Source organism: Astatotilapia calliptera, chromosome 11 (assembly GCF_964374335.1).
Source record: "Astatotilapia calliptera chromosome 11, fAstCal68.1, whole genome shotgun sequence".
In the NCBI taxonomy this organism is placed as follows: domain Eukaryota; kingdom Metazoa; phylum Chordata; class Actinopteri; order Cichliformes; family Cichlidae; genus Astatotilapia; species Astatotilapia calliptera.
This window is the reverse complement of record NC_137432.1, coordinates 38,004,826-38,032,581: the sequence shown is the minus strand read 5'-3', so window position 1 is coordinate 38,032,581 and position 27,756 is coordinate 38,004,826. Positions and strand designations below refer to the sequence as shown.

The 27,756-nt window shown below is 45.9% G+C and overlaps 1 protein-coding gene and 2 long non-coding RNA genes across 3 annotated transcripts in view; 2 read left to right on the top strand and 1 right to left on the bottom strand.

Annotated features, from left to right (window-relative positions):
* Positions 1 to 1,813, top strand: part of nek11 (NIMA-related kinase 11) — a 43,747-nt gene extending 41,934 nt beyond the window's left edge. The window contains 1 exon segment of the mRNA XM_080308656.1: positions 966 to 1,813. Within this exon segment, the coding sequence (XP_080164782.1) occupies positions 966 to 1,086 (121 nt within the window). The 3' untranslated portion in view covers positions 1,087 to 1,813.
* Positions 1,814 to 8,550: 6,737 nt separating this feature from the next.
* Positions 8,551 to 22,134, top strand: LOC145432005 (uncharacterized). Its single transcript, XR_013912347.1, has 3 exons — positions 8,551 to 9,310; positions 14,795 to 14,855; positions 21,214 to 22,134. It is a non-coding gene; the product is annotated as an uncharacterized LOC145432005 (long non-coding RNA).
* Positions 20,050 to 21,217, bottom strand: LOC145432006 (uncharacterized). Its single transcript, XR_013912348.1, has 2 exons — positions 20,650 to 21,217; positions 20,050 to 20,543 (listed from the first exon to the last, which is right to left on the bottom strand). It is a non-coding gene; the product is annotated as an uncharacterized LOC145432006 (long non-coding RNA).
* Positions 22,135 to 27,756: the final 5,622 nt, after the last annotated feature.

Below are 27,756 nucleotides of genomic sequence, written 5' to 3'. Positions count from 1 at the left end.
TCTGACACATTCTGGTTTCCGTCCCCCCGAGCCGGCGTGCTAATCGACTTTCGTCACGGCGAGGGGGCCGTTAAACGCTTGTTATCGTCACTGCGTGCGTAATAAAGTGTGAATGTGCTCAGAAGCCTGTGAACGACGCCAGCGCGCCGCCAACACGGATCCTCGTCAGATGGCGTGCAGACGGAGATCACATGGGAGGGCAGGGACGACAGCAGGCCGGCGCGGCTGTTTGGCAGCAGGCGGGCGGTTCCTGCAGGACTTTATGTCGGAACCAGAACCTGAACATGTGTTTCATCAAGTCCGGCTCACATGAACTTAGAGATTTATCCACAAATACGCTGCCGATCCTCCCTGTTCGCTCTTAATGAAGCAGCTGCTGACTCCACACCTGTTTACACACTTACAAGCCCATTAAACAGCTGTGGTTATCTGTGGTTATCTGTGGTTATCTGTCCCGTGGACACATCCAGCAGGCTGTTATCACCTCCTTTATTGGTGGCGGGCGCCCCAGAAGCCACCTTTCATTACCAGGAAACTTGTGCACTACCCTGAAATAAGGTTATGGTTCCCTGTTTGCTCTCACAGAGAGATGCTGAGGCTGTCAGGAGACGGGTGGAGGGTTGTAGCTGCAGAGCTACAACCCTCCACCCGTCCAACATGAGGATTTATGCATATTTATTCTACAGGTTATATACTGTTATATATTCTGCAGGTTATTTCATGACCAAAGTGTAAAACAAGGCAGAATAAGGACACCATGAACAGCAGCTGGGCAGAGCGGCATAAACCACGTGTCCACGTCCCTGAAGCATCTTTATTGTGACAGAGTGCAGATGGTTGTCAGGGAGACAGAACAGAGGCAGGAAGTGGTCTAAAGGTGCACGAGGAGGCGAGCTGGAGGGGGATCAGAGAAAAACCTTCTGAAGGAACTGTTACCCTCACAGCGTGTCCTCTGTCCTCTACAGGAAACTGGCTGAGGAGAAGTACGAGGAGGTCCACACCCGCAGGAGGGAACTGAGGAGCCGCCATTTCCAAAAAGTCAGTGTGGATGTTCTGAATGTAAGAAACACTTTGTTGTTCCTCTGATACTCGACCCGGGCTTCGTGGGTTTCTCTGTTGAGTCAGGCTCAGCCAATCAGCAGCCAGAATCGCCAGAACGCTGGAGGGTCGGCGCCAAAACCGAAGCAGGACGAATCAGAACCAGAACTGCACGGTGAGAAAACAACAGACATGGCGGCTCGTTCATCGCCACGCGTACACGCAGAGAGCACACAGACTCAGAGGGCCGGAGCTTCCCAAGGGGTGGAGCTTCCCAGAGGGGTGGAGCGTCACAAAAACCACCTTAAAGAGCACAAACACAAAACGAGCGAGAAGACCAAAAACAAGTGCAAAGAGATTAAAAACAATAAAGCTGTGGTCACATTCGCTGCTTAACAAATGTATTAGTCATTGAAACAAGAACACAAATGTTTTAGAATCTGTCAAAAAATTTGTTTGAAACTAAAAATGATGTTTTTTATTCTGCAAACAACAAACAAAAGCAGCTGGAAATGAATCAAGATGAACTTTCAAACTCCAAAACTCATTTTTCTGTTCAGGGATGAAAGAAATACGTGTAATTCAGCATCTTCTAATAATAATAATAATAATAATAATAATAATAATGTGCTTTATTATTTCTATCTGCCCTTTTGTATTACAGGACATTTGAATTCAAGGATTACAACAATAATTATGTTATAGTGATAAAAATATCATCAGGCTTGCACATGCTGGTGGATTAACCATGAACATAAACAGTGATTATTGTTTATTTCGGGCAGCTGTGGCACTAACCTTGAATCGAGCGGTCGTCCGATGAATCTGTGAAGTTTTTTAAAAAGCTCTTAAAGAGTGAGAACGTCTGAACTTGGACGTGTTGAGTTCTAACATGTGAAATATCATTAAAATGTTATGTAACTAAATGTAACTAAATTACAACACTCGACACTTTTTCCGGAGCTCGTTTTCTCGGTTGCCACGGTGATGCATCTCCTCTGAAGAGTCTGGACGACGAACGCGCTGCAGACGTGAAACGTGCTTCCTGTGGAGTTGCAGCAGCTTCAGATTTGTTTCTGTAACAAACATCAGAAACTTTCGGTTCTTTTCATGGTTCTGCAGGTTTTTCTGAGAGGTCCCGAAGTACGGACCAGATTCAGACTGTGAATTATTGAGTTTGGGGATGTCTGTTCTACCATTAAATAATATATATTTATGTTGATAAGGTCAGAAAATGTCTTTTCTTGGAGGCTTCTTCAGTAGGAACCTCAGGCTGAGACTTAAAGCAGGTTCTCTTTTCTCCGCATCAAACTCAGAACTCGGAGCTTGTGTGAAACTTCAGCTTCACGCTGGACGGCTAAATTACGCAGGCTGTGTCTGTTCAAGTGTATCTAACAGGCTTGGAGAACATTTCCTCAGCTTGCAGTTATGATCTGTCTTCAGGTTCATATTGCTCCCGTGTTCTGTCACTGACGTTTCCTAAATAAACCCAGCAGCCAGCGAGCTCGAACTAATAAAATTTGCAGCTGATGTGAAGCAAAAGCTCTCCAGAGGGGTCTGCGTTTCAGCAGCTTAATCATACGTTTATCTAAAAATCCTTCGGAGGTAATAAGGAAGGCCAACAGCCAGAAAATTTCATTAAAGTTAATGTCATTTGTAAAAAATCAGCTCAGGCGAGACAAAGAAAGTCTGAAATTTCTTTGTTATCGTGCTTTCATCATCGGTCCCTCCTGGATTTTTCACTTTTTATGAGCACAGTTCAGAGCTGAGGGCAGCTGTGGGAGAATGCTGAGGTTATATCTGAGTTATTCAGGTTTTTGCACAAGAGAAGGAAGCAGAAACGTGGATGACAGTGAAAGTCTCAGCGCCTTAAAATGACTCAACATCAGTATCATCCAGTAACCTGCCGACATCTTTGGAAGCAGTTCAAACCAGTTTACATGGAGAAGATAAAAGAGAATAAACAGCTTCAGCTCGACAGCGTCCTTCCTACGGCTGTGTTGGAAAACACTTTGACTGAACATCAGCAAACAGCTGAGGAGCACTTCCTGTTTCTCTGGGAAACACCTGAAACCTCCGTGAAGTCCCCGAGCGCGAGCGTGATCCAGCAGGACCGATTATGAGAGGAAGCCGTTGGAGTTTGATCAGTTTGGTGAGAAACTCGCAGCTGGAGACGTGAGCCTGCAGGGAGCTCACAAATAAAGAAACAGAGCTCTTTATGTACAAAGCAGAAATCTGTTATATGAGCGGAAGCAGCTGCGTTGGTTTTTCATGCTTCCTGGGAGCAGATGGAATTTCGATTCTCCACACGGAGCGTTTTCAGGGATGAAGTGGCCCCGCGGCGTTTCACAGACACTTAGATTCACATCAAGAAAACAGACTTCATTTAATGTTTTCATAGTTCTGAACAGAAACTAGGTGGCTCTGCTCTCCTCCAGCTCTCAGCTTTTCAGTTTGTATTCGATTGGACGGTGAACGCGTGACGTTCGGGATCAGATCCACATCTTACACTTCAGGCGTCCTTCAGCAGCACAGACGCTGAGTGATGAGGAACCGCCGACAGGACGTTTGGCTCGATGCTGAGTTCATAAAGGTTCGACTGCATCAAACTGCTCGGGAAGTCGTAATGAAACCTGAGATTTTCTCTCCTCCGGATGCTCAGAGACAAAAACAGAAAGTTAGTTTGTGGAGCGAGCTGCATTTGAATAAAGCACCAAATCCACACTGTTTTACTTTTAAGCTTAAATTTCAAAACTTACCTTTTTTTTCCATTTTAAATCCTGATTTTTATTTGTTTTTGTTTTTAATGTCTCTGTAAATACTTTGAATCACCTTGCTGTTGAATTGTGCTGTATAAATAAACTTGCCTTGCCTGGGAATGATCTCGCTGGAGGAGCTGGAGCTGCTGTGAAACAGGGTGTTAGTCGGCTTTAAAAGAAGACCAGTGTTTGCGTTTCACAGCCGCCATCGCAGAACTTGGTCACTGCTCTGAAACAGCGAGGAGGAAGTGGAAAGACTCCCGCTGGTCACGTCCTTAAAGTGACTCATCATTAGTTTTTGATTTATTTGCAGGCTCTGGTTCAACACGTTAAACTGCGAGTGTCTCCACAGAGAGCCATTTCTAAGTAATGAACTTTGAAAGCTTCATTTTGCTGCCAGCCTTTCATCATAACACACGTCACCTTTTCCAAACCGGCATCGTCTTATTTTAGTTTTCCAGCTTCAGGCTCCTCAAACCGTTTTCTCATTAAAGGGTCCGAGAGCTCCGACACGACCCACGACAGGCGGCAGCTCCTCGGAGAGTCACAGCCGCTGTGGTCTCAGCAGCAGAGCCGACACCTGAGCCTCGCGTCACATGGTGCTGGAGCTCAGCCAATCAGTTTCTAGACAGCTTGATATCACAGAGGAGCCGCTGGTAAAATATCTCCTGAGTCAAGAATGAGTGAACAATTTGATCCATCAGTTTAATGTTAACCGAGTAAAAGACTCGGAGCTGATCTCATGTTATGGTTTATTCGAATGAAATCCAGTCTCGTTTGTCCGTCACTGGGATGCTGGTTCTGTTTACATGTGTCAAGTTCCGAGCTCCATGTTTCTGACAGAAGCATCAGCATTCAGCTCAGTTTTAGCTCACTGGGATTACAGAGAGAACGTGAGCCACACAGGACCACTGAGACCTCCAGCACAACCAGGATCAGGGAGGAGCAGCCTCCTACCCGACTGCTCGGTGGTTCAGGGGAGAGAAAAGAGAAAAGAAGGAGCATCGAGAGACCGGGACGAAATATAAACCACAGGAGAGAAAATGGGAGTTGATAAAGTGAAGTAGATGCATTTAAACGCATGAGGAGGAGAGTGGTGGAGAGGAAGTGCTCAGTGGATCGTTAGAGGTGTCCTTCAGCCTGAGACACAGGACAGACACCCGCTAGTTGACGCCGCTGCCTCCCATGTCTTCATCAGGAACACGAGGAGCTCTGACTCCAGCATGTCCCACGTCTACCTCAGGACGTCCTCTCAGTAGGACACACCTGAAACAGGATCCGGATCAGATGCCTGAACCACCTGAGCTGGACTCATGTGATGACGAGGAGTTGTGTTTGAGCGACTGAGGTTGGAGGACAGTGACTGAAAGCTCGTTCTGTCATTCACTCTCAGAATCATGTAACACTGTCCAGAGCTCGTGGTGAGGAAGGTCAGGAAGGTACACTGACCGGTTAATCCAATCAGGCAGCACTAATCACAGGCCAGTGCGTCATGTTACGGCTGCAGCAGGCAGGATCAGGACCAAAACCAAAGGCTGAACTGAAAAAGGCTTCATGTGCTGTGACAGAACCCGGGAACATTACAATGAAGCAAAACAAAACCGAAACAGAGTTTTCAGGAAACGCAGAGGAAAGCCAGAGCAATCAGGGTGTGTGATTATTAACGACGCAACAACAAACAGGGCTCAAATACACAAGAGAGCAACGAGGGAACAGGAAACACGGCGGGCACACAACGAGACGGGGAGGAAGCAAAACCAAAGACACTCACATGGAACTATCAAAATAAAACAGGAAACGCAGAGGCCGACACTGAAACGCAGGCTGACAGAACACGAGGAGCAGAGACAAGAGTAACAACTGTGACACGGAGCCACGACTGAGTGTGGGACATGAAACAAACATGAAGACAAAGAAATCACTGAAGAACTTAGAGAGCCAGAAAATACACGAGACTACATGATGAGAAAAGCACTAAATCCCCAAATATCAAAGAATCCAAACTTCCACACTGGGTCACCTGACTCAGCACCATGTCATCCTCCATCCACATGAGGTGGCGTCATGCTGTGGGGATGTTTTTGAGCAGCAGGAACTGGAAGCGTCGTCAGGGTCGAGGAAAAGATGAACGTGTTTGTGGTCTGACGTTTGGCTCCGTCTTCATCTCAACAGACCAGTGCAGCATCCTCATCCTCGCTGTAGACAGCGATCCGTTGTACAGCCTCTCGCTCACCCTCCCCTCACCTGAGATACTTACTCTAAACTTCCTCCCTGACAAGGGAGCAACAACCAAAAGTTAATTACGACCATCCAGTTTAGGAACGCCTTTTCCATTCCAGCTCACGTGTTGTGACGCTGTCCACAAGTTAATCGACCTCCGTGGGAGGAAAGTTTAGGAAGCCGCTCCGCACTGTGCTGCAGGCACTGCAGGAAATGATCGTAAAATCACTGCCTTAACCCTTTGAAGCCGGTCGGACCAGCACGCTCTGTTTTGCCTAACTATTTTTAAATCCCAGTAGCTCTGCAACCCTGTAAGCTAGCGCAATAAATTTTTTTGCATATGAAACCGGAGGAGTTGTACTTACATCTGATGCCATCAGCTTGTCCTCGGTCACAGTTTCCTTCCACATATAGCTTTGCAAAAACTGCATCAAAGCACTTGCAGCAACAAAAACATAATATTCCAGAAACACGCTTTGCCGATCCGATCAGCTGCTTGTAACACTTCCTACATCCATCAGCGAACTATCGCATGTCCGCCATGACCTGCCCGAAACCGGAAGTGATGTCATTTTGCGGAAATGTAGTTTTTTACCACCAGGATCTCATGAGCCTATACTGGTGTTTTTAAAAGTTATGTTTGACTTTATGACTTTGTGTCGTTTCTGGGATGCTGAGGACTCATATTGCCCTGCTGGAAATAGTTTATTTTGATGCACATGCTGCTTTTTTGCAAATTTGCACTATAATATTTATTTTCGTTTTTCCTGCAGTGTATGAAAATTGGTGTATTTCAAAAATAAAACTATGAAGACACTCAAAATAAATTTCCTGTGGAAACTATTTTGTGCAACTTTTTTGTATTTACAGTTTTGAGGGACAAGCCTCTTAAATTTCTCTAACTAGAAATATATGTTAAAAAACAAAAACTATTTTCAATTTTTTTGTAGTTTATTGCACTTTTTTGCACTTTATGTAATTACTATGCACTTAATGCAGACATTATTAAAATTTGGGCTGTAATGGTTGTATTGATGTATAGCAACTTGAAATGCTCCAAAAATGGCTCCACAGCATGTAAAAATATAATATAAGCTCTGGTGGACTTGGTTCTGGCAGGTCTTAAAGGGTTAAATCTGATCAAGGAACTTGCAGATACGCTGTAACAGGGTTTTTCCAGGTGCTGAACACTCCAGTTTTGTAAATAACTTGTTAATCTGAACAGTCGGGTGATTTGGGAGCTCAGAACATTTTATTTTTATTGAAATCGCAGTAGAGGCGGCGGCCTGTCTTTGACCTCTCCCTGACTTTTCTCTGCATCTTTTAGTTCAACCTTTTATTTCATGGTAGATTCCCCTCACGTACGCTCCCAGAGCTCCGCCCTCTCCTTAATCCCTGTCGTGTGATTGGCTGATAGTGGCGGAAGAGGCTCTGTCAGACCTCAGAGACACCATGAATTAAACATCCTCCATCTTTACAATTCTCCGAGCTCGTTAGCAGGAATAATTACCCAGACGCAGCGCCTGGTAAAGCAGACAAATGAAATCCATCAAGACTAAAGAGGTTAGGAAGCATTCTGTCCATCAACTCCTCCCTCTCGCTTCACTTTATGAGCACATTTAGTCCTCGGCTGTGTGCGTTTTAAATAGAAGTGCGCACACGGGCCGGCATGGTGTCACTGCAGATAAAGAATGCGATTACATGTGAAGCTTAAAGTAAAACACTGAACATTTCTACCCAATAATGGGGAGGAGTTTCCACATCCTGGTTTCTGTGATCTGCAAGCAGCTTTACAACCCCCTTCAGCCCCAGCTCCTCTGCTTCATGCTGTTTCTGGCTCAATGAGTCACGATGGCGGCTCTAGATAGATTAGAGATTAGATAGAACTTTATTAATCCCTCGGGTGGGTTCCTCTGGGAAATTCGATTTCCAAAAAAGCACAGCACCGACAGAAGTTACAGAGTTATACACACACACATATATATAAATACAGAGACAATATAAATAAAATATACGAAGGGGATAAATAGAATAAATAGGAATAAAAATAAAAATACAAGTGAATTGCACATTTCAAGTATGGAGTCTATTGCACCGTTGACTATTAACAAAGGTATTGTACAGTGAGGTGCAGAGGCACTACAGCTTAGTTGTCCCCCCCTCCTTTGTCCTCCTGTTTCCCCTCCCTCTCCCCTCCAGAGAGGAGTTAAACAGTCTGATGGCGTGTGGGACAAAGGAGTTTTTAAGTCTGTTAGTTCTTGTCTTTGGGAGAAGCAACCTGTCACTGAACAGACTCTTCTGATTGTTTATGGCCGTGTGCAGAGGATGCCCAGCATTGTTCATAATGTCCATCAGTTTCTTTAGTGTCCTTTTCTCTGCCACTGTCACCAGAGTGTCCAGCTTCATGCCGACCACAGAGCTAGCCCTCCTGATCAGTTTCTCCAGCCTGGATGAGTCCTTCTTTGCTGTGCTGCTTCCCCAGCACACCACAGCATAGAAAAGTACTCCAGCAACCACCGACTGGTAAAACATCCTCAGGAGCTTCCTGCAGATGTTAAAAGACCTCAGCCTCCTGAGGAAGTACAGTCGGCTTTGGGCTTTTTTATACAGGTGCTCTGTGTTGCATGACCAGTCCAGTTTATTGTCCACCCACAGCCCGAGGTACTTGTACTTGTTGACCACCTCCACCTCCTCCCCCTCTATCTGAACTGGCAGTGGACCTTCTCTGGACCTCCCGAAGTCCACAACCAGTTCCTTAGTCTTTGAGGTGTTGAGTTGCAGGTGGTTTGTGTGACTCCATGCGACAAAGTTCCTCACCAGACTTCTGTACTCCTCTTCCTGATCATCCCAGATACTCTGTGAACATTATAAGCGCCACAGCCAGACTGGGCGTGGTCATGGATCTTTAACCCTTTGATCACCAGGATGCTGCAAACAAAAGTCTCTTTATGGTCATCTTGCATGTCTTTGTTTTGTCTTATTGAATTCATTTTGAGTGTCTTTGGTCATATTCTGTCTGCTTATTCTCATTTTCCGCTGTCTGTCAGCTGTCTTGTTGTCTTTGCTCTCATCTGTTTGCAGTCGTGCCGCACGTCTTTGTGGTTGCTTGACTTTCGTCTTCTCCTGTGTTGGTTGTTGAAGTTGCTTTGAAGTTGTTGCTGTACGTGTGTGCAGATATCCCTGAGGATCCCCGGGCTGCAGAAGTTTATTACAACCAGGACAGGTTCGACTCGTGCTCAGAGGACGACGAGCCAGCGGCACCTGCAGAGACTCTGTACCTGTCTGACCCACAGGTGAGCTGCTTTTAACGTGCTTTCATGGCTGAACATAAAATCTGCACGAAGAGACGAACACAGAGGAACGTGTGAGAGTCTCGCTCTGTTTCCACTCTGCTTCTTTATCCAGTGTTCAGGAAGCATGATGGGATTTTGTTTAGCTCCTTAATCAGTGTTAGCATTAGCCTGGATTAGCATGACACACACAGAGAGGATGGTGTAGGTGGAGGAGCTTTGACTGCAGCTCTCAGGCGTCTCTGCTGGCTGGCTTTCATTGTGACGAGAGTTTTCGTGCGGCTCAAATGATCATAATACAATTGTCACGCGTCCAGAGAAGCCGCCTAAAACCTCTAATTAGAGACACACTCGCAGCCAAGGAGTCCTGACCCGCCGCTAACGAAGATGCACATTGTTAGCAGCTCAGTTACTCTGAGAGAAAAAGTGCATTTTTAACGCAGAGCTGGAAGTTCTCAGCACAATCAGAAATGTGAGAGAATAACCTGAAAATTAAAGATGCTGAAGGTGATTTAGGGAGGAGTCTGAGGGATTAAGACTCAAAGAGAATATGATGGAAACAGAAACAGCTCATGTGCTCGGTTTGTTCCTGTCAAAGGAGAAATGTCCACTCACCGATGGATCATTACAACCGCCGTGTACCAGGGCTCGGTGCGGCCTCTGAAACAGGCGTTTGGCGTCTGCTGGTGGAGTCGTTCCTGCTTCTTGTTGTGTCTCTTTAGCCTTTGTGGATCTTTTTGTTTCTCTTTGTGTAGTTTCATAGTTTTGCAGCATTTTGTTGTTTCGGTGCCTCTGCAGCTCCTCTGTACTATATTTTTATTCTTATTTTTTAAGTGTGATCTTTGTTAAATCTAAATCTTTGGATAAAGGATTTTTAGCCTTTGGATGGATTTTTAAGGTTTGATTATGATACAAATATGATTTACTGTAATTCAGTTCGATTCAGTTTTATTTATATAGCATCAAATCCCAACATCAGACGCAAACAGCGACAGTGGGAAGGAAAAACTCCCTTTTAGCAGGAAGAAAGCTCGGACAGATGGGGGAGGGGCGGCTGTCTGGGAGTGAGGAATGTTTTCAGAGTTTAAAAAATGACCTCTGTCATCTTGAGGCTGGACCTTCTCCCTGTTTATGTGCTCATTATTCCCACCGTCCAGCAGTGGTGGGAATAACGTTCCCACAAAGAGATAAAGGTTTGTTTTTTAAGGGAGAATGAACGAATGAATGCAAAACGCTGACACTGTACATGAAGTTAATAGTTCAGTAATAGCTTATTGCAGGACTGTATGCAGTAATAATTTAGGGAGGACCTGAAATCACAACCTGAGCCGCTGCACTAACAATGTCAGTTCAGCTTCAGGTGTATAAAAGCAGATGTGCTATTTTCTGTCACTGTAGTCTGTAAGCTGCATGCAGGTTTGGTCTGATTGAGCCTGCAGAGATCGGTCGCAGCATGTAGGACATGCAGGGGAAGAGGAAACGTCCCACAAATGTTCCCTCTACAGGGATCCCTTTCACTGACACGAGCCCACAGCTACAGGGTGAGTCAGATCCCATTTTTCGGTAGACAGCAGCTCTGCATCCCGGGACGATTACCACCAATTTATAACCAAACGGCCGAGTCCAATTCACTTCCATTAGAGGCAGAGAGAGCCAGCGGTGAAGGCCAGCAGCCAATTTGTGGTTGAGCTTCAGAGAAAGTGGAAGGCTGGGAGAGATTAAACCTATTTGTCACTGCTGATAGTGATGACAGAAAACAGAGAGGAGAAGAAGAGGAGAAATGGAGCGAAGCTGCGGATTGTGGAGCCGGATAATTAGCGGAGCCGAGACACAGAGAGGCCACGAGACGAAGCTCTGAGACTCTGATCGCTGCGTTTCTGTGGAGAGGACGCGATGCTGGGTCACGTCTCTGGAGATCTCGTCTGATAGCTGATAGATTTACCGTGGCGCCCAAATCAGAACTGCACTATTACAAATACCAGAGCGCTGTTGAATGAATCAGGCTTTAGACGCATGTCAAACCGCTCTGTCAATGAGTGAAAGACCCGCCGAATAAAAAAGTTTAAATACTTACAGGATATTACAGGTACCAGTCCAGATTCTTCCGTTTTCCTAACAACAGCTTAACTGATTTAAGACTAATGCTCATACATTCATCCTCTGACCGGATGTGTTCAGCTGCAGCTTGTCTGTCGTGCTCCTGTGTAGATGGGAACACAGTAGTTTCTTCATTTTCTAACAGATTTTATCTGTTTTGATTTTATATACTGTTTGTCTTTCCCTGAGAAAGAAGCTAGCGTATGCTGCTGCTGTAGAGATCACTGCAGAGGCTTCACAGATGTGGAGCTATCCCATAATTATGTCAGTGTTAAGTTACATCTGTGAGTCTGAAGCTACAGCTTCATTCTGCTTTAATGAGCCTTTCTAACTTCAATTCAACTTTATTTACACAGCGCCAAATCACAACGACAGTCACCTCAGGCTGCTTTATACTGTGAGTCAGACCCTACAATCATACATACAGAGAAAAACCCAACAATCATATGAGCCCCTATGAGCAGCACTTTGGCGACAGTGGGAAGGAAAAACTCCCTTTTAACAGGAAGAAACCTCTGGCAGAATCAGGCTCAGGGAGGGGCGGGGCCATCTGCTGTGATTGGTTGGGGTGAGAGAAGGAAGACAGGATAAAGACATGCTGTGGAAGAGAGACAGAGGTTAATAACAGATATGATTCAGTGCAGAGAGGTCTGTTAACACATAGTGAGTGAAGAAGAAACACTCCACGTCACAGAGTCGTCTCTTGCAGGAACCCAGAACGTTAAAGTGCTCCATATTTTTATTTTCTTCCATAAAGATCGGCCCACCGGTCATTTCTGTGAGCAGGTGATTGTGTCATCGCACTTGGACGGGGCGAGACTCGTCACCCTGATGAAACCTAGTAAGTAGTCAATAAGTTTCTTTGCGTGAGTCATCGTTTAAACGAATCCGTCTTTATCTCATACCGAGGCTGTCGTAGCTTAAAATTTTTAAGTGAGCGGCTGCATCAAGATAAATATTAAAAAAGCTGTAGTGCAGGTTTGCGTCTCCATCAGGCTCAGACTATTTCATGGAAATTCATTCCTCAGTGGTCGATCCTGTCGTGCAGCCGAACAGAAATGAAGCCCATAAATGTTCCTGAATGATGAAGAGTAACAGCTCCATCGCTTCTCAGTTATTACTGCCTGGAGAGCCGATAACACTGAAGAAGAGGACAGGGCTGAGTTATTGCCACAGATAATGGAAAATAATATTCATTATTAGTGGAGCAGCAGTTGACTGATGCAGAGAAATGCTGTCAGTGCAAGTGGGTGCAAAGTGAAACGCCTTCCTCCTGAGCGGTCGGGGAGGGGCCACGCCACAAAGTGAACCTGATTCAAACAACCAATCAGATCCTGAACTGAAACTACATCCATCCACCTGTTTTCTCTCTTTACAGAGTGAAGATGATCCAGTAACATGTTATTATTAGTTTGTACATGATCCTGATACACTGACTGAACCTCGTGCAGCAGCACTAACTCGAAGTTTCCTGTGGGACTTTCTCACATCACTGTGGAGAGTTCTGACCCACTCTTCTTTACAGCGTTGCTTCAGCTCATTGAGGTTTGCAGGATTATTCATTCACAGCTCTGTGAAGGTCCCACCACAGCATCCCACACTCTGACTGCACCACTGCACCATTCTTTCCTTTTCCAGCCGTTCTGCTGCAGATCTGCTGCTGTGCTCGGGTCATCGTGGTGACCCAGTTCAGTCCAAACTTCAGCAGACAGACGGCCTCTTGTCTGACACTAGAATACAGAGGAGTTCATGGTGCCCAAATCCTCGCCCCTCCACCACCGTGCTGTTGGTTTGAAGTGTTTGTGCACCATGGCCGAACAGCTCCGCTTTGCTCTCGTATGTTCAGATGCAACGTTGAAACCTAAACTGTCATGTTCAGTTTACAGAGCAGAGGTTTTCTCCTTGTACCTCCCAAACAAGCTGCAGTCATTCAGTAATTTTCTACACGATGACTCGTCTCTCAGCTGTAGATACCAAAGTGCAGAGAGGTTTGTCACAGATGCAGCAGACGAGTCTTTTCAGCCTTTTCTGAAGCAGAGCATCTTTCATCAGCCGCACACTCAGCCTCTCTCCTCGTTGTGCTGCTTTGACGATCAGCCTGACGTGGTCTCAGTTTTCCTTTGTTCTCCTCCCTCACCGTTCTTTTTTTGACTGTTGCTGTACTTCCTGTTTCCGATGACTCCACGCTGCCAGTTTATTCCCGTCTCTCAAGTCTCTCACTGCACTTTGGTCCTTATTTTATGTCCATGTGACTCTGCCTGTGTGAGGTGATTTTATCTGCACTGAAGCACAAAGCAAATCAAAGTTGCTGAGACCAAAAGCAGGTCCAGCCGAGGCAGCAGAGCTATAACAGTTAGCTTAATAGAAAATGGAACTGGTTGAAAAACCTTCTAATTGTCCTTTAAATGCGCAGCGATGCGACACTGCGTGAAGTCTGTTTTAAATTCCAGCTGCACGATTAACTCTGGAGCAGCAATCTGAACGAGGGTGTGTCTGCAGTTTAAATGTCTGAGTCCGTTTTTATTGGCTCGTGAATGAAAGTGGATAAGCCTCCCGCAGACGCCCCCTCTCTGCTCCCTCGCTCTGTTTGTTTTGCAGGAATAACGAGTGAACGATAACCCCGAAACACCACAGACATACAGCAGAAGAGTCCATTTAAATGTGCATTATGGTCTTTTTTATGTATTACAAACAGACTTTTTCAGTGTGTCAGCAGAACTTTACAAAAGTTCTTCCTCAACTTTTAGTCGGAAAGCCTGTGGTCTGATGTGTCACGGCCGAGCGGGCCTGTGTTTGTGGAGCCCGAATGCAGACACGGGAATAATTGTGGCTCAAGAGTTGGACGTTCGCCTTGTAATCTGAAGGTTGCCGGTTCGAGCCCCGGCTTGGACAGTCTCGGTCGTTGTGTCCTTGGGCAAGACACTTCACCCGTTGCCTACTGGTGGTGGTCAGAGGGCCCGGTCAGAGGGTGGCTGTGGCTACAATGTAGCTGCCATCACCAGTGTGTGAATGTGTGTGTGAATTTGTGTGTGGATGACTGGATGTGTAAAGCGCTTTGGGGTCCTCAGGGACTAGTAAAGCTCTATATAAATACAGGCCATTTACCATTTAAACAAAAAGTTTAATTATGGCTGATGGAAAAACAAAGCAACAGTAACGTGGTTTCACAGCGGCAGCACCATCACCTCACCTTAATCCAGGACTCCCTTTGTGTGGATATGTTCACACATGCAGGTCAGCTTCTCTGGTGATTGTAAACTGGCCACAGGTACGAATGTGACTGTGACTGGTTGTCTGTCTCTGTAATAATAATAATTATGTGATTTTGTTTGTAATTATAGAAAGAATTGATCATTCTGATCAGACTAAAAGATCCATCATCTTCCTCAGGTCAGTGAGCTTGAGGCCATGATGAAGCACATGCAGGAGGTTCTGGATGAGGAGCTGAGTGGTGAGTCCGAGCACCAAAAACACTCCATGCACAGACACAGAGCTGGGCGGGTGGTCCGTCCGACACGTGACACGGCTGTGCAGTAACGGGACAGCAGACACGAACGGCTGCAGGCATCATGATCATCGGCAGGTCATCAGGAGTCTTCAACACAGCTGATCTACTTCAGGCTTGTCTGAAGAAATGAAGAGTTTCAGCTCATTCGTATAAACGCTTCTCGTCTCTGGCACATGCTCAGTTTGTGCGTTTGCTGTGCTGTGAAACCGAGTTTCTATTGCACACATAAGATAGCCGTGCACACGTGCACACAGTCTGCGTGCGCTTTCCATCACGAGTCCTCCTCCCCCCTCGTTCCTGTTGGCCTGGTTCAGTCACCGTCTCGCCTCGGCTGTGAAACCTGTTCGTCTCGCTCCGCTGACCTCAGAAAAAATCAAAGCCTCCACAGTTCGCCTGCAGATGAAACCTCGCTCCGTCTTTTCTGCTGCCTGATGAAACGCTGTCACGAAACAGGGACACAGCCTGCAGCTTCCCCACGCTTACTGTACAAAACCAGCACAAATCCACCCAAACTGTCAGACATAATGAGTACGGCTGAATGTGCTGTGAAATGCACCAGGTAACCGTTTTCTGCTGTATCTCATTAAGCAAGAAAAACCTATTTAAAAAATCAAGACAAATTCTGAGTGGATCCAACATCAGCTGTGGATGATCTGCTTTTTATTTCCAGCTAATAAATAAATGATTATTTTTGCTCGAACCATAGACACAGAAAGCCCAGTCAGGACAGAAACAGCCAGTCTGAGCATGTTTACGTGTAGTCTATATCTTTTCTTATTCAGAGACAGCAAAGAGGAACCAGAGTGATGCTTTGAACAGTGTGAGAGGCAGCCAGCGCCTCCGGACGCTTAATTAGGCAATTATTTTAAACCATGTGTCAAAAGCAAAGAGGAGGCGGCCAACGGACTAAAATTTGAACACCATTCATCATTATCTGTAAATAGGAAAACTTAAGTCGCTGCTTCATTGCGGCTTCATCAGAGGCTCGTCTTCGTTTCCTCTCCAGGTTCTGTCTGTTTCAGTGCTGCTGGGTCTCTGAGAGTCTAAATGAGTCTCACAGGTCTGGAGACTCATTTATAATAATTATAATTTATCATTCTTAGCTTGTTTGATCTGCTGCTCACCACACACACGCACACATTTTGGACTTTTAACTGCAGTTTCAGAAGTTTTACAGCTTTTCCTACTGAACAGTCATACGACACAAAGTAATGAAGCAGTAACCCAGAGGGAGGGAGAACATCTGGCTCATCTGTAAATACAGACACGTGTGGAATCCACAGAAACACCAGAATCCTGCATGAAAGCGTGGATCGTTCACCCGACAGAGAGCGCAGTGTCACTGGTCCGGCTGGTCCACAGTCTCATTCTTTCACACACCACCCACAGCATGCAGCTATAGGTGGGGGTGGACTGTACAGCAAAAACTTCACTCCTCCCCTTTGCAGTAACTCCTCCCTCGCCCGGAGCGGGCCCTTCACCCGGTCTCAGACTCTGGGCACCGTCCCGTCACAGTGAGCTGGAGGGCATCACTCAAAGCCAGCAGAGACGCATCATCAGCATAAAACAAACAGATGAACAGACCGCTGCTTTCCTCTTCACACGTTCACATTCATGCACCTTCCTCTATGCCTGCGTGCATTCACACACTCACTCCGATGGATGTGTTATTCCAACTCGGGGTCCGGTATCTTACAGTCAGTTAGTAGATCTGTGGCTCTGCGTCCTGAGCTGAAGGTTGCTCTTCCATGGATTCAGGAGGTGTGATGTGAACCTGATCTCAGTGACGCTGGGCTGTTTGATGGGGTCTGCAGTGCCGTCGACATGTGCTCTGTGGGACAGGGCGTTCAGCCGCGCCCCTCAGGGCGTCATGCAGATGTGTGCAGCTGTGTTTATCCTGCACCACATGGCTGCTCACAGCACAAACAAGTTCTGACAGACTTCAGTGGGTTACAGGACATCATCCAGCAGGCTGCGGACACTTCCTGATGTCAGTCATTGCAGCAGCAGGAAACAAATGTTGGTATCAAGCAGCAGCAGATGGACTCAAACAAACGTGAAAGCAGAAGGAAATATTCAGTTTTCTGCAGGTGAGTCTGAAGTGAGTTTATCAACGTTCACAAAGTGAATAAAGTCAAGAAAAATGAAATTCTGACGCTTTTTAAACAGGAGTCTGTCACTTAGATGCAAATGAAACTCGGTTTAAATGTTGTGACGTCTGAATTCGACGCACTGATATTTAAACTGCTGTTGTGTTCGTTTTATTATCAAATGCAGACACGAAGCACAAAGGTACAGACAGAAATGATCGTCTCTTCTTTCTTTATAACATCCAGTAAACATGAATAACATAGATGGCATGAATACCCCCCAATAATTTGAAGGTGACTATGTTACAGAAAGATGGATTAACTGTCACGGTGAATTGGGTTAAAGGACTCAGGTGCGAGACTCCTTGCAGAGTGACAGTGAATTTATTCACAGTGAAAAAATAAGGCAACAGTTTGAGTCTGTAATCCAAAAAGGGCAGTGCAGTGACACGGTGGCTTCTCCCCGTGGTGACAGTGCAGTGACACGGTGGCTTCTCCCCGTGGTGACAGTGCAGTGACACGGTGGCTTCTCCCCGTGGTGACAGTGCAGTGACACGGTGGCTTCTCCCCGTGGTGACAGTGCAGTGACTTGTGCCCGCTCCTCCTCCGATCCCTGGATCCTGGAGGCAGATGAGAAAAACACGCGTATGGTGACGAAAACGTTCTCTCTCCTTCACAAACAGGTATGCTAATCACGACTACGCTACCCGGTTTAGCTCGACGTTCCAGCGTTGGTTGTGACTCGACTGCACCGTTAAATAGGTCTGCTTCGGATTAGTAGCAGCCGGCGAAGCGATTACGCACAGGAGCGACGATTCCAGCTCAGGATCCTCCCCCCGGGTCAGCTGCCATTCCGTGCCACGGCTTCCAGAAGTACATGTTCCAGCATACAAACACACATGCACAGGATGGAGAGGAGAACACCACAAAGTACACACTAACACAACAAAAATTGGCAAGGCTACCGGTGAGGACCGTCTAGCCGTGACATTAACCCATACATCAAAACAAATAATGAAGACCAACAATAAAGGGCTCATTCCTGTGAATTCATATTGACATTAATCAACATTAATTAACTCTAATTAATATCGATATTAATGACATTTGCTCCTCAGTCAAAGTAAATCGATAATGCTGGAGTATCCTAAATGAAGTAATCTTACAAGGTGGAACAGCCACTGCTGGAAGCAGCTGGAGCGTTTGTGCACGGGCGTATGATGGACTACAAAGAGATTTCTTGTGCTGGAAGCTACGGTAAGTATTTAAGTAATGGTTTCCAGTGAGTAACAAATCTATCAGATGAGCCTCTGAGGGAGAATTTATCTTCTCCAGTTTTAGGAGTCCTAGGATGTCGTGTAACCAGACTTTAATGCTGGCTGACATGATTTCCACGACAACAAAATTCTTTTTCGGGCAATAAGAGAAGCAAAGGCAATAAAGTTATTTTGGATACGAAGCAGAAGTAATCCAGAGGGAAATACACAGAAACAGGAAACAGGAGGGGAACGCAGCCGAAACTAATCGGACATGACGAGACGGGAGGGAGAGCAACACTGTAAAGACTAACACAGGACACGGCAAAGTAGAACAGGAAATACACCAACATGGAGACAAGGACGACTAGACGTAACACAAGGGAGGCACAAGAACAGTAAAGGAGCAGAAATACAAACTAAACCATGAAAAACCATAAAATAACAGAATGATCAGAATCAAAGAACAAAAACACTCCAGACCCAGTGAGCTTAAACTCTACACGGACAAACGTTTTGGGCCACAGCTCATTATCTTTGAATTCAGGTGTTTTCAGCCCCGTGGCCACACCTCCTGAAGCCACACCTCCCGAGGCCACACCTCTCGAGGCCACACCTCTGAGGCCACACATCTGAGGTCACACCTCTGAGACCACACCCCCTATGGGGCCACACCACCTGAAGCCAAACCTCTGAGACCACACCTCCTGAGGCCACACCTCCGGAGACCACACCTCCTGAGGCCACACCTCCTGAGGCCACACCTCCTGTGTCCATGCAGTCTGCCCTTAAATAAAGAAAAAAAGGTCATTGTGAAGACTCTATGTTCCTGCAGCAGGTTGCTGTAAGCACTCGTATTCCAAAGTGAAGAGTTTAGAACCAGAACTAAGGGTCAGAACACACAGACTTTTTTAATAACTGAGCAAATGTCAAATTAATATATTCTAATGACTCTGATTTGTCTGTGAAGCAGGAGACAACAAACACAGGCAAACACCGAGTGCTTCATCACTGTTTGCTGTTCCTTTGGTGTTTCCATTAAAACTGTGGCTTCAGCATTAGTTGTACAAAGAGTTCAGCGTGTTTCCCCGTCCTGCCTGTCAGGTCCCTGCTTAACCAGACTAATTATTCCCTTTAGGGAAGCAAAGTAACAGAATGCAGCATCAGCAGAGATAAACAGCCATTAAATCCCCGGATATTTAGCATCCAGTGAACGGACGAAAGGCCCGGAGCAGCCCAGAGCCCATTATCCTGATTTACTGTCCAGTCATTAGCTGTTGAACAGCAGCTCAGAGTCTATTTGTGCTGGCTGGAAAACTAAAGCAGCAGCAGGTTTGCTTTTGTTTAACACGTCCGATTCAGCGTGAAGGGAAAGGAGGAGACTGCCAACATCGATAACAGATACAGAAAGGAAGGTGAGGCTGAAAGTCAGACATTAAAAGGATCTGATGGATACTCTGCAAAGTGCTTAAATAAAAATAAGAGCTGAAAGCAGTGCACGTGATATTTGTTAAACGGAGCCCCTGAAGGCAAATCGTTTCTGATTATGAAATGTGAAGGAGACGCGAAAGCAGGAAGGAAGTGAAAGAAATCCAGAGATGTGAACAATAAAAGTGTTCAAATATCAGCTGGTGTAGCGCGGACCGGTCCGGACATGACGCACGGCCGCTTTCGGTTTAATGATCTCTGTGAGGGCGTCAGCTCGTCAGCATTCAGAGCTCGTTACAGCTCAGACTTCCTGGCAATCAAGAGCCTCGTTAAGACGCCGAGCTCGTTAATCTTCAAAGAGACTTGAAACGACTACCTGTGACTGAGGCGTCGCACCTTTGCTTTTATGAAAGTTTTCAGCCTGGTCATTTTCTGTGTGTGAGGCAGTATAGACACGTGTGTCTAGATTCTGGCAGCAGCAGATATCCTGCCATTATAATCCCATTAGATCACCTCCACACTCTGCTGTGCTTCTGTTGATGGAGCCTGAGCTGCTCCTGCAGACAGAGAGGCAGGAAGTGAGGAAGGACGCCAGGATCCCATCACGGTAATCTGCTGTCAGTCACTGGATCCAGCAGGAGCAGCATGAAAGGGTCACTGCGCTGCTTTTAATAGCACCAGGTGGAGGTAATAGAAATGCTTCAGACTGGATTAAAAGCACCGACCAGGGTTCATTAAAAATGCTCACGTATAGAAACGTTTCAAATTAAAGGAAAAACCCACCATGAAGAAACTTAGTAGGTGTTTGGCTTCCAGGTGACATGCAGGGCGGGGTCTGCAGGTACCTGTTGTCAGGACTTGTCGTTCAAATATTTCATGTGAGGGAAAAAATGACACATGCAGTTATGAAATCTCTTATTAAAGACTGACAGCAGAGCTTCTACAATCCTCCACACGCCTCACCGTCACAAAGTGCTGCAGACTCTGAGCCGCAGTGAGGGATTGGTCAGGTTATTGTCATGACTACCACAGGTGAACACCCCTCACAGCCACTGGTGAAGCGTACTAGGGGGTGGAGTTATGGAGTTACATCAGGTAACCAGGACACGTTTAAATTTGTGATACTGATATTGTGAAGTACGGGATGAAGAACAGGTAACTGTAGTGTTCAGTGTTAATGTTGATTTAGTCTCTTCGTCGTCTGTAAGCTGCAACATTATTCTAATAAAATCATAAGATTACCGTTCAGTGACTAGTTGATCCACGTGGTTTACTAACGGTTTTGGTTTATTGACGTAAACAAAGAAAATTGCTGAAACATTTCATCACAGCTTTTGTCCTGTTCCAATCGTGTTTCGTGATCGTCTTGTTTTCTTCAGTTGGAACTATGATGGAAACGTTGGAGGCGAGTCTTCAGTCAAAACAGAAGCTCCAGATCCTGAAACCGTACGAGTCGAGGTCCAGATTGACTGAAAGTCTTTAGGTGTGTCTTACTTTCCTCTTTTGTGTTGTTTGTCTTTAAACCAGGAGACCCAGCAGGGCCAGAGGCCCCTCGGAGCCCCGCCCATCAACCGCAGCCAGTCTGAGAACTCCAGCAGCGGAGACAGCGAGTCCTCCACCTCCTGTTAGTTTGAGGATCTGATCCAGAACCTTTTGTACTGGAGGACAATAATGAAGCACAGATGTTACCAACTTCCTTTGAGCAAGGCAGCAGACTTGTTCCTGTTTTAGCTGAACTGATTTAGGAATATTTAGGATTTCTTAGTTTTTTTCTGGTTTGTCTCCATGAAAATAGTTTTTCACATTTTTACATGAAGCAGTCGATGTGCACGTCAGACGCTGGGATAAAGTAAAGATGCAAAGTTTAGACTCGGGCACTGCAGGTCCAAGGTTCACGTCCTGCGGGTGTGGATTTATTCTGCAACACAGGTGGGGGACTGCAGGCCTCGAGGGTCTCCTGCAGGTTTGAGATCTCACCCTGGTCAACACACCTGGATCACATGATTAGTTCATTAGCAGGAGAACTTCAACACATGTTGAGGAGGTCATTTAGCCTTTAAATCAGCTGTGCTGGATCAAGGACACATCTCTGCTCTAAAACGTAGTCTTTCCTTCTGATTGTCCGATCAGGAAAAAGACGCCATTGACCCTCGAGTCAGCCGCTCGACTCGACCTTTGAGTCGGTGCGGACTGTTGTTCTGTTGTAAACCAGAGCAAGGAGCTCTTTTATACCAGCTGAGATTATGGTTGATATATATTTTAGGGGAAAACAGATATTAGTTGTCATGGATGCGGGTGGTGGTGTTTCCTTTAAAACATATTCGCTGCTGCAGATTCATGAAATAATAAATGTGACTCGTGAGGAAGATTCTGCTGCTTGATGAAAGCGTAACAATAATCACTAGAAAAATAAATGACGGTGTGTCATCTTCACCAATGTAAAGTGAATTTAATGTCCCGTCTTTAATCTGTCTTACTGTCTGCGTGTTTCCAGCGTTACTGAGGGGGGGGCATCGAGATAATTGGTTCTGCATTTCATTACTTCCTCATTAAAGGCTCATAAAAACACAAAAGCAGAAACGATCTGCTCCCTCAGGCAGCTCAGCTCTTAACCTGCAGATCTTCTTTGGGCAGGAAACTGGCTTCAGTAAAATAATGTATATTGATGGTTTTATTATAGCATTAGAATTAAAATGAACTCATCAGAGGCTCGTTCAGCTAAATCAACCTGCTGCCTTTCAGCATCGGCTTAGTTCTTCTCCTCTCTTCAGTCTTCTACAGGCCAACGTAACTTTGGCTCCAGCTGTCTGCACACTTTTCCTCTGCTGAGTTTCTTTTTTCAAATTTTATCTATTAAAAAACTGTTTTGGGTTATCAGCTAAGATTTAAGCTCCATCTCTCCACAAGCGCCTGTGAAAGTTTAATTTAGAATAATCCAATTATCGCAGACGAAACATCATCCCCGAAGCTGCAAGCGTCGCCGCGTGGATCAGAGCGCGATACGAAGCAGATCTGCTTTTGTTCGTGCAGATTGTAAGAAACGCCCAGTTAAACAAAAACAACCGAACATTTAAGATGGCAAGAAACATTTGAAAAAGGTAAAAGAAAGAGCGAGGGCGTGTTCACAGTGGAAACTTAGTGTGAGGATGAGGTGGATTCCTTCCTTTCAAACAGTTAAAAGCAGAGTTTAACGTGCAGGCTGTGCAGCTGCTGTGCAGAGAGCACGAACACCTCCCTGCAGCATGACGAGCTCTGGTACGGACTTCATCCCGTGTTTTCTCTCATTTGTTGCACAGCAGGAAAAGTTCAGCACAGAGAAAACAAGCTGAAGTGAACTCTTGCTCATCAGCTCACTGCTTTGTCTGCTCTCTGCTGTAATCCTGGAGGAGGGCGCTGCTCCCTGCAGCTTGTTATCACCATACTTCACACGTTAAGCCTCATTCTTGCAGGATTTGTAGATCTGTGAAGGGGTCGATTTTTATCTAATCCACAGTGCATGTGAGTCATTTTTCAGCCCCTCCCCAGCAGCAGCGATAAACTGCTGCTTTTCCCTGAACTCGCAGCTCCTCCTCCTCTAAATTCAAATCCTGTCTGGAGACTCCACGTCGTATTTGAAATTGTTTTTTCCGTCTCCTGTAGTTTATCAGCTCAAAGTGAACTTTGGCTTGGGAGTAACATACCTGTCAGGAGCAGGTGAGACCAAACACGGAGCTAGCGGAGCAGCTGCAGGCCTGCAGCTCAAAATACGAACAGCTGGATATGAAATGACAGATGTTGGGTTTAAAAAAAGGAAAGACAGCAAACAAAAATAATAAATATCATTATTCTGTTTGCTTCCATTCAACTTATCTGACTAAACACGATCATGGCTCCACCCCTCTGCATGAAACCCCGCCTCTCTACTCTGATTGGATCCAGCTGGTAGGTGGATGGTTGATGGTCACATAGGTGGAGTTAATGAAATGAAAAATCCCACTTGGATTGAGTTGTCTTGTCACCATGGCAACAACGTCTTTCTCCACAAACACACAACAGCTGCTCTGTGTGGGAATTAAAGGCTGTCGGCTTCCTCGGAGCTCCTCGTAAAACAAGGAGGAAGAGGAGGTGTTTAGAAGAAGAACAGAGCTCTGTGATTACTCCTTCTGCCCTCGAGGTCCCTCGAGCCAGAGCTCAGGGTCTGAAACATTTCTCTGCAGAGGACATCAAGTTACATTACTCCGAAAAATTTGTAGGTACTGATGGATCAGCTCTACTTCCTGTTCCCTGGATATTAAATTGATTATTTTTAATGAACTATTATTTTACCAGAAGCTCCAGCGGCCTTTTCCAGTCATTCCTCCCTTTGTAACAACTCTAATTCAGTCAAGGTGCTCGAGAACATTCATTTAAGTTCTGGATGTGACCACTGACAGGCAGCCACAGCTGCTATCTTTCTGTTTAGCTTCAGCTAAGCTAATTAACCTGGCAGCGGACCTGTCGCAGGGTAACACAGAGGAACAGACAGACACGGTCAATCTGTGGTTACAGCCAAAAACGACGAGGCTTCAAAATGTGAAGCCCAACACCAGCATCACGGTGGGTTTGTCCCAGTATGATTCAGACTGACACAGTATGAAGAGTTGCTTCTTCTCATCAGCCCTGACTTCACAACCACCTTCAGGTGCAGTGACTAAAACCGACAGCTTGGATATGTTTGAAAGTGCATCAGTGTGATAGCGTCATGATTGTGTCACTGCAAACAGCAGGTGTGTGCGGTGCTCCTGGTGTGCCAGCTTCAGCACGAGTGGTCCAAACAAGTCTTTTCTCCATCACTCTGTGTATAGTCAGGTATGTGATGCCTCCTCGGCTCTGTTAGAGGAAGGCAGGTCAGGGTAGGCAGCGTGATGCTCTGGATGAAAAGACTGGACACTCCATGGCAGAGGTATTCCCTGGTTCAGCAGGACATCGCTCCCTCCCCCCCAGCGTTCAGGAATACTGTGAGAAACATGACAAAGACCTCAGGGTGGTGCCTCCAGATTTCCTAGATCTCAATTCACTGAGCATTGCTGGAATTTTCTGGAAGCTCCACTGCACAGACTCCAGGACGCAGACACAATATTAGGCACACAGGTTTGTGTTTTGGTCTATCAAATCATTCCTGCTTTAGGATTTGGAGCCTCTGTCAGCTGGAGACACGGTTTTTGGAAGCGCTACTGGATGCTGCAGGAAAACAGTCTCTGTGATGGAACGCATATGTCGACATATAATTAAGATTTGAATCCACCTTTACATGTTTCCACATTAAGAGGGAACAGAAAGTGTTGGTTTGGCTGAAAATGTCCCCCATCACCCTGGAGCCATGACGATAAGTTCATATCTGATGGGTTCCTGTTCAGCGGCTTTCTGGAGCTTTGGTGTGGACGTGCATCAGAGATAATCATCTCCTCAGGAGGTGGAAGCCACACTGAATATAAATACTTAATTCCTGCCCTGATTTGACTGAGTTATGATTGAGAAATACAAAGATGTCTAACTAATTCACCTCGTGCTGCATTTCTACCCCCCCTTCAGCCTGGTGCTGCCCTCCTGTGGAGACATTTATCTCGCTAAATATTCTTCTCATTTCACCCGAGGTAAAGAAGCTTGGATTCATGAGGTAAATTACAGACGAGCTGGGTGACATGTTACCTTCCGCCTCCCCCTGCAGCTTTAATCCTGTATGAACAGGACTTCCTCTTCCCGTAACGTCCAGCGTGACGTTGGCCGTCAGTTTGTGCCCTGAAGCTTCAGCTCAGACATGAATCCTCCTGCTGCTTCTTCATAAGAGCAGCCAAGGATGTGAGAGGAAATGAAGAATTTGGAGACATCAATAAATCATTGGGTTTGTATTTTGTTCTGATGCTTGAATGCAAAAGGTTTGATTCCTCTCCTGTTGGTTTTAGAAAGTTCTGTGGATGCAGGTGAACAGCATACCTGCTAATTACTGCTGAATAACAGACTTGACAGTAAAGTTAATCCACATCTGTCAGATAATCCAAGTACAAGTTAACGGCTAATTGAAGTGAAGCTGGGCAGCCATGAAATATGGCCGCTGTTGAACATTTCGACATCGGAGTGTTTGGAGAATGAGTCACTGCTGGAGCTCCTGGTGGACGTCACAGGAACTGCAGTTTTATCCTTATTTTTTTTCTTTTTTAAGTCTTTCTTTATTTTTGCTTTGTTTGGAAAAGTAAGTAATTGAGGTGTTTAAGAAGGAAATTGAATAAAGATGCTGAATCACAAAGAAAAACATCAGTCAGAGCAGTTGGTCTCCTGCGTCTGCAGCCGGCTCTGTGACTGTGGAGGAAAGAAACATGAGTGTTGTCAGGCAGCCTGGCAGCTGCTGTCGACGTCATCAAGAAAACAGCCGATTACCTGCTGACAGGAGCTCAAAGCAACCTGAGAGAAGCAGGAGGAGCAGCTAGTCTGCGCTGCTGCTTTCACTAACTGCAGCTTTTCTCACTTATTAAAATCAGACAGTTCTTTAATGGTCGTTACTCCGGCTGCTTCTTTGAAATGAACTTGCTGTTGCTGTAAATCACCAGGAGAGCTGCTGATGGCCTTGTGAGCGCTTGTTTCACAGCTGTCAGACTTACAAGTGTTTAATTGCAGCATCTGAGGTTTTCGATGAATAAACACTTGTTGTGTATCTTCAGTTTTACCCTGGTTACAGGTGGCTAACGAGTTGTCGTCAACACAATCTCCTCTTCTGTGCTGTCTCAGCTCATACGGCAGAGGAGAGAAAGCAGCCCAACAACACACTGCTGTGAACACTGCACTGAAATCAAAGCTGCATAAATTACCTAAAAAGCATCCCCCCCCCCCCCGAGCATCTGGGGGGGACTTTTGTTAAGACTGCAGGCAAACGGGGAGTGTCGCTGGCCAACATTACTGAGGCAGCGTGTGTGAATGTGGCTTGTAGTGAAAAATGCTTTGAGGGGTCGGTAATGATTTTGTGTGGACATTTTTGCAAAGTCAAGAGTTTTTCTGGGAAAAAAGGAAATGTTGTGATATTCAGGACAGCTGTAAGCATATTTTGATAAACACGCTGTCTGTGGCCGAGGTGGAGAGGAGGAATAAAAAGCCTTATCTGAACGCTGCAGCCCCAAACACGTGCATGCAAATGTATTCATCCACGGACGGATTGAAGGGTCTAGTTCAACCCTAGGGGTTCGGTGAGTCGGTCTCAGGGGTTCGGCAGAGCCTCCGCTGTGACATGCACGGCTCATTTTGTGCACCAGTAAAAAACATATCTATGTCTTGAATTTGAAAAAAATCATATTTTATTTTTCACTAAAGAGGGCTTCAGTGAATGCACATATGAAACTGGTGGGGTTCGGTACCTACAACAAGGTTAAGAACCACTGGTCTAGTTTGTGACCAGTTCACATCCTGTCCACCAGCAAAGGTGGACACTTCTGCATCAGAGGCACCTGTGTGCAGGCAAGAATCCTGCCAGCATGCAAGCTCTTCACACAGGAAGCCTTTAAGTTAGCACTGCGATGGTGAAGTCACTCACCTGCAGCAGGTCCCTGTATCTGGGTCTGGGTTTGGAGGTTTCTTAGCAGACAAAGGGCCGCTGACAGAAGTAAGAGGGCGAAGGTGTCACAGGGACTCAGAACACAAGAGATGATCGGGGTCTTCAGGTGGACCAGATCCCGTTTGATGAAGAAGAGCTGCAGAGACTCAGGAAGCAGGATGCTCTGGCAGCCTGCTCGTCTCTCACAGAAACTCTCTGGAGAAGTTATATCTTATCAGTATATCATCCAATGGCAACTCAATTTGTGTTTCCATCCTTTAGACCACAGGCATCAAGCCTTGAGGGCCGGTGTCCTGCAGGTTTTTAGATGTGTCCTTGATCCAACTCAGCTGATTCAAATGGCTAAATGACCTCCTCAGTTCTCCAGAGGCTGGTAATGAACTAATCATTGATTCAGGTGTGCTGACCCAGAGTGAGATCTAAAGCCTGCAGGACAACCAGCCCTCGAGGCCTGGAGTTGGACACCCCTGCTTTAGACCTTCTTTAGAGTCAGGTTGTGGCAACAGTGCGCT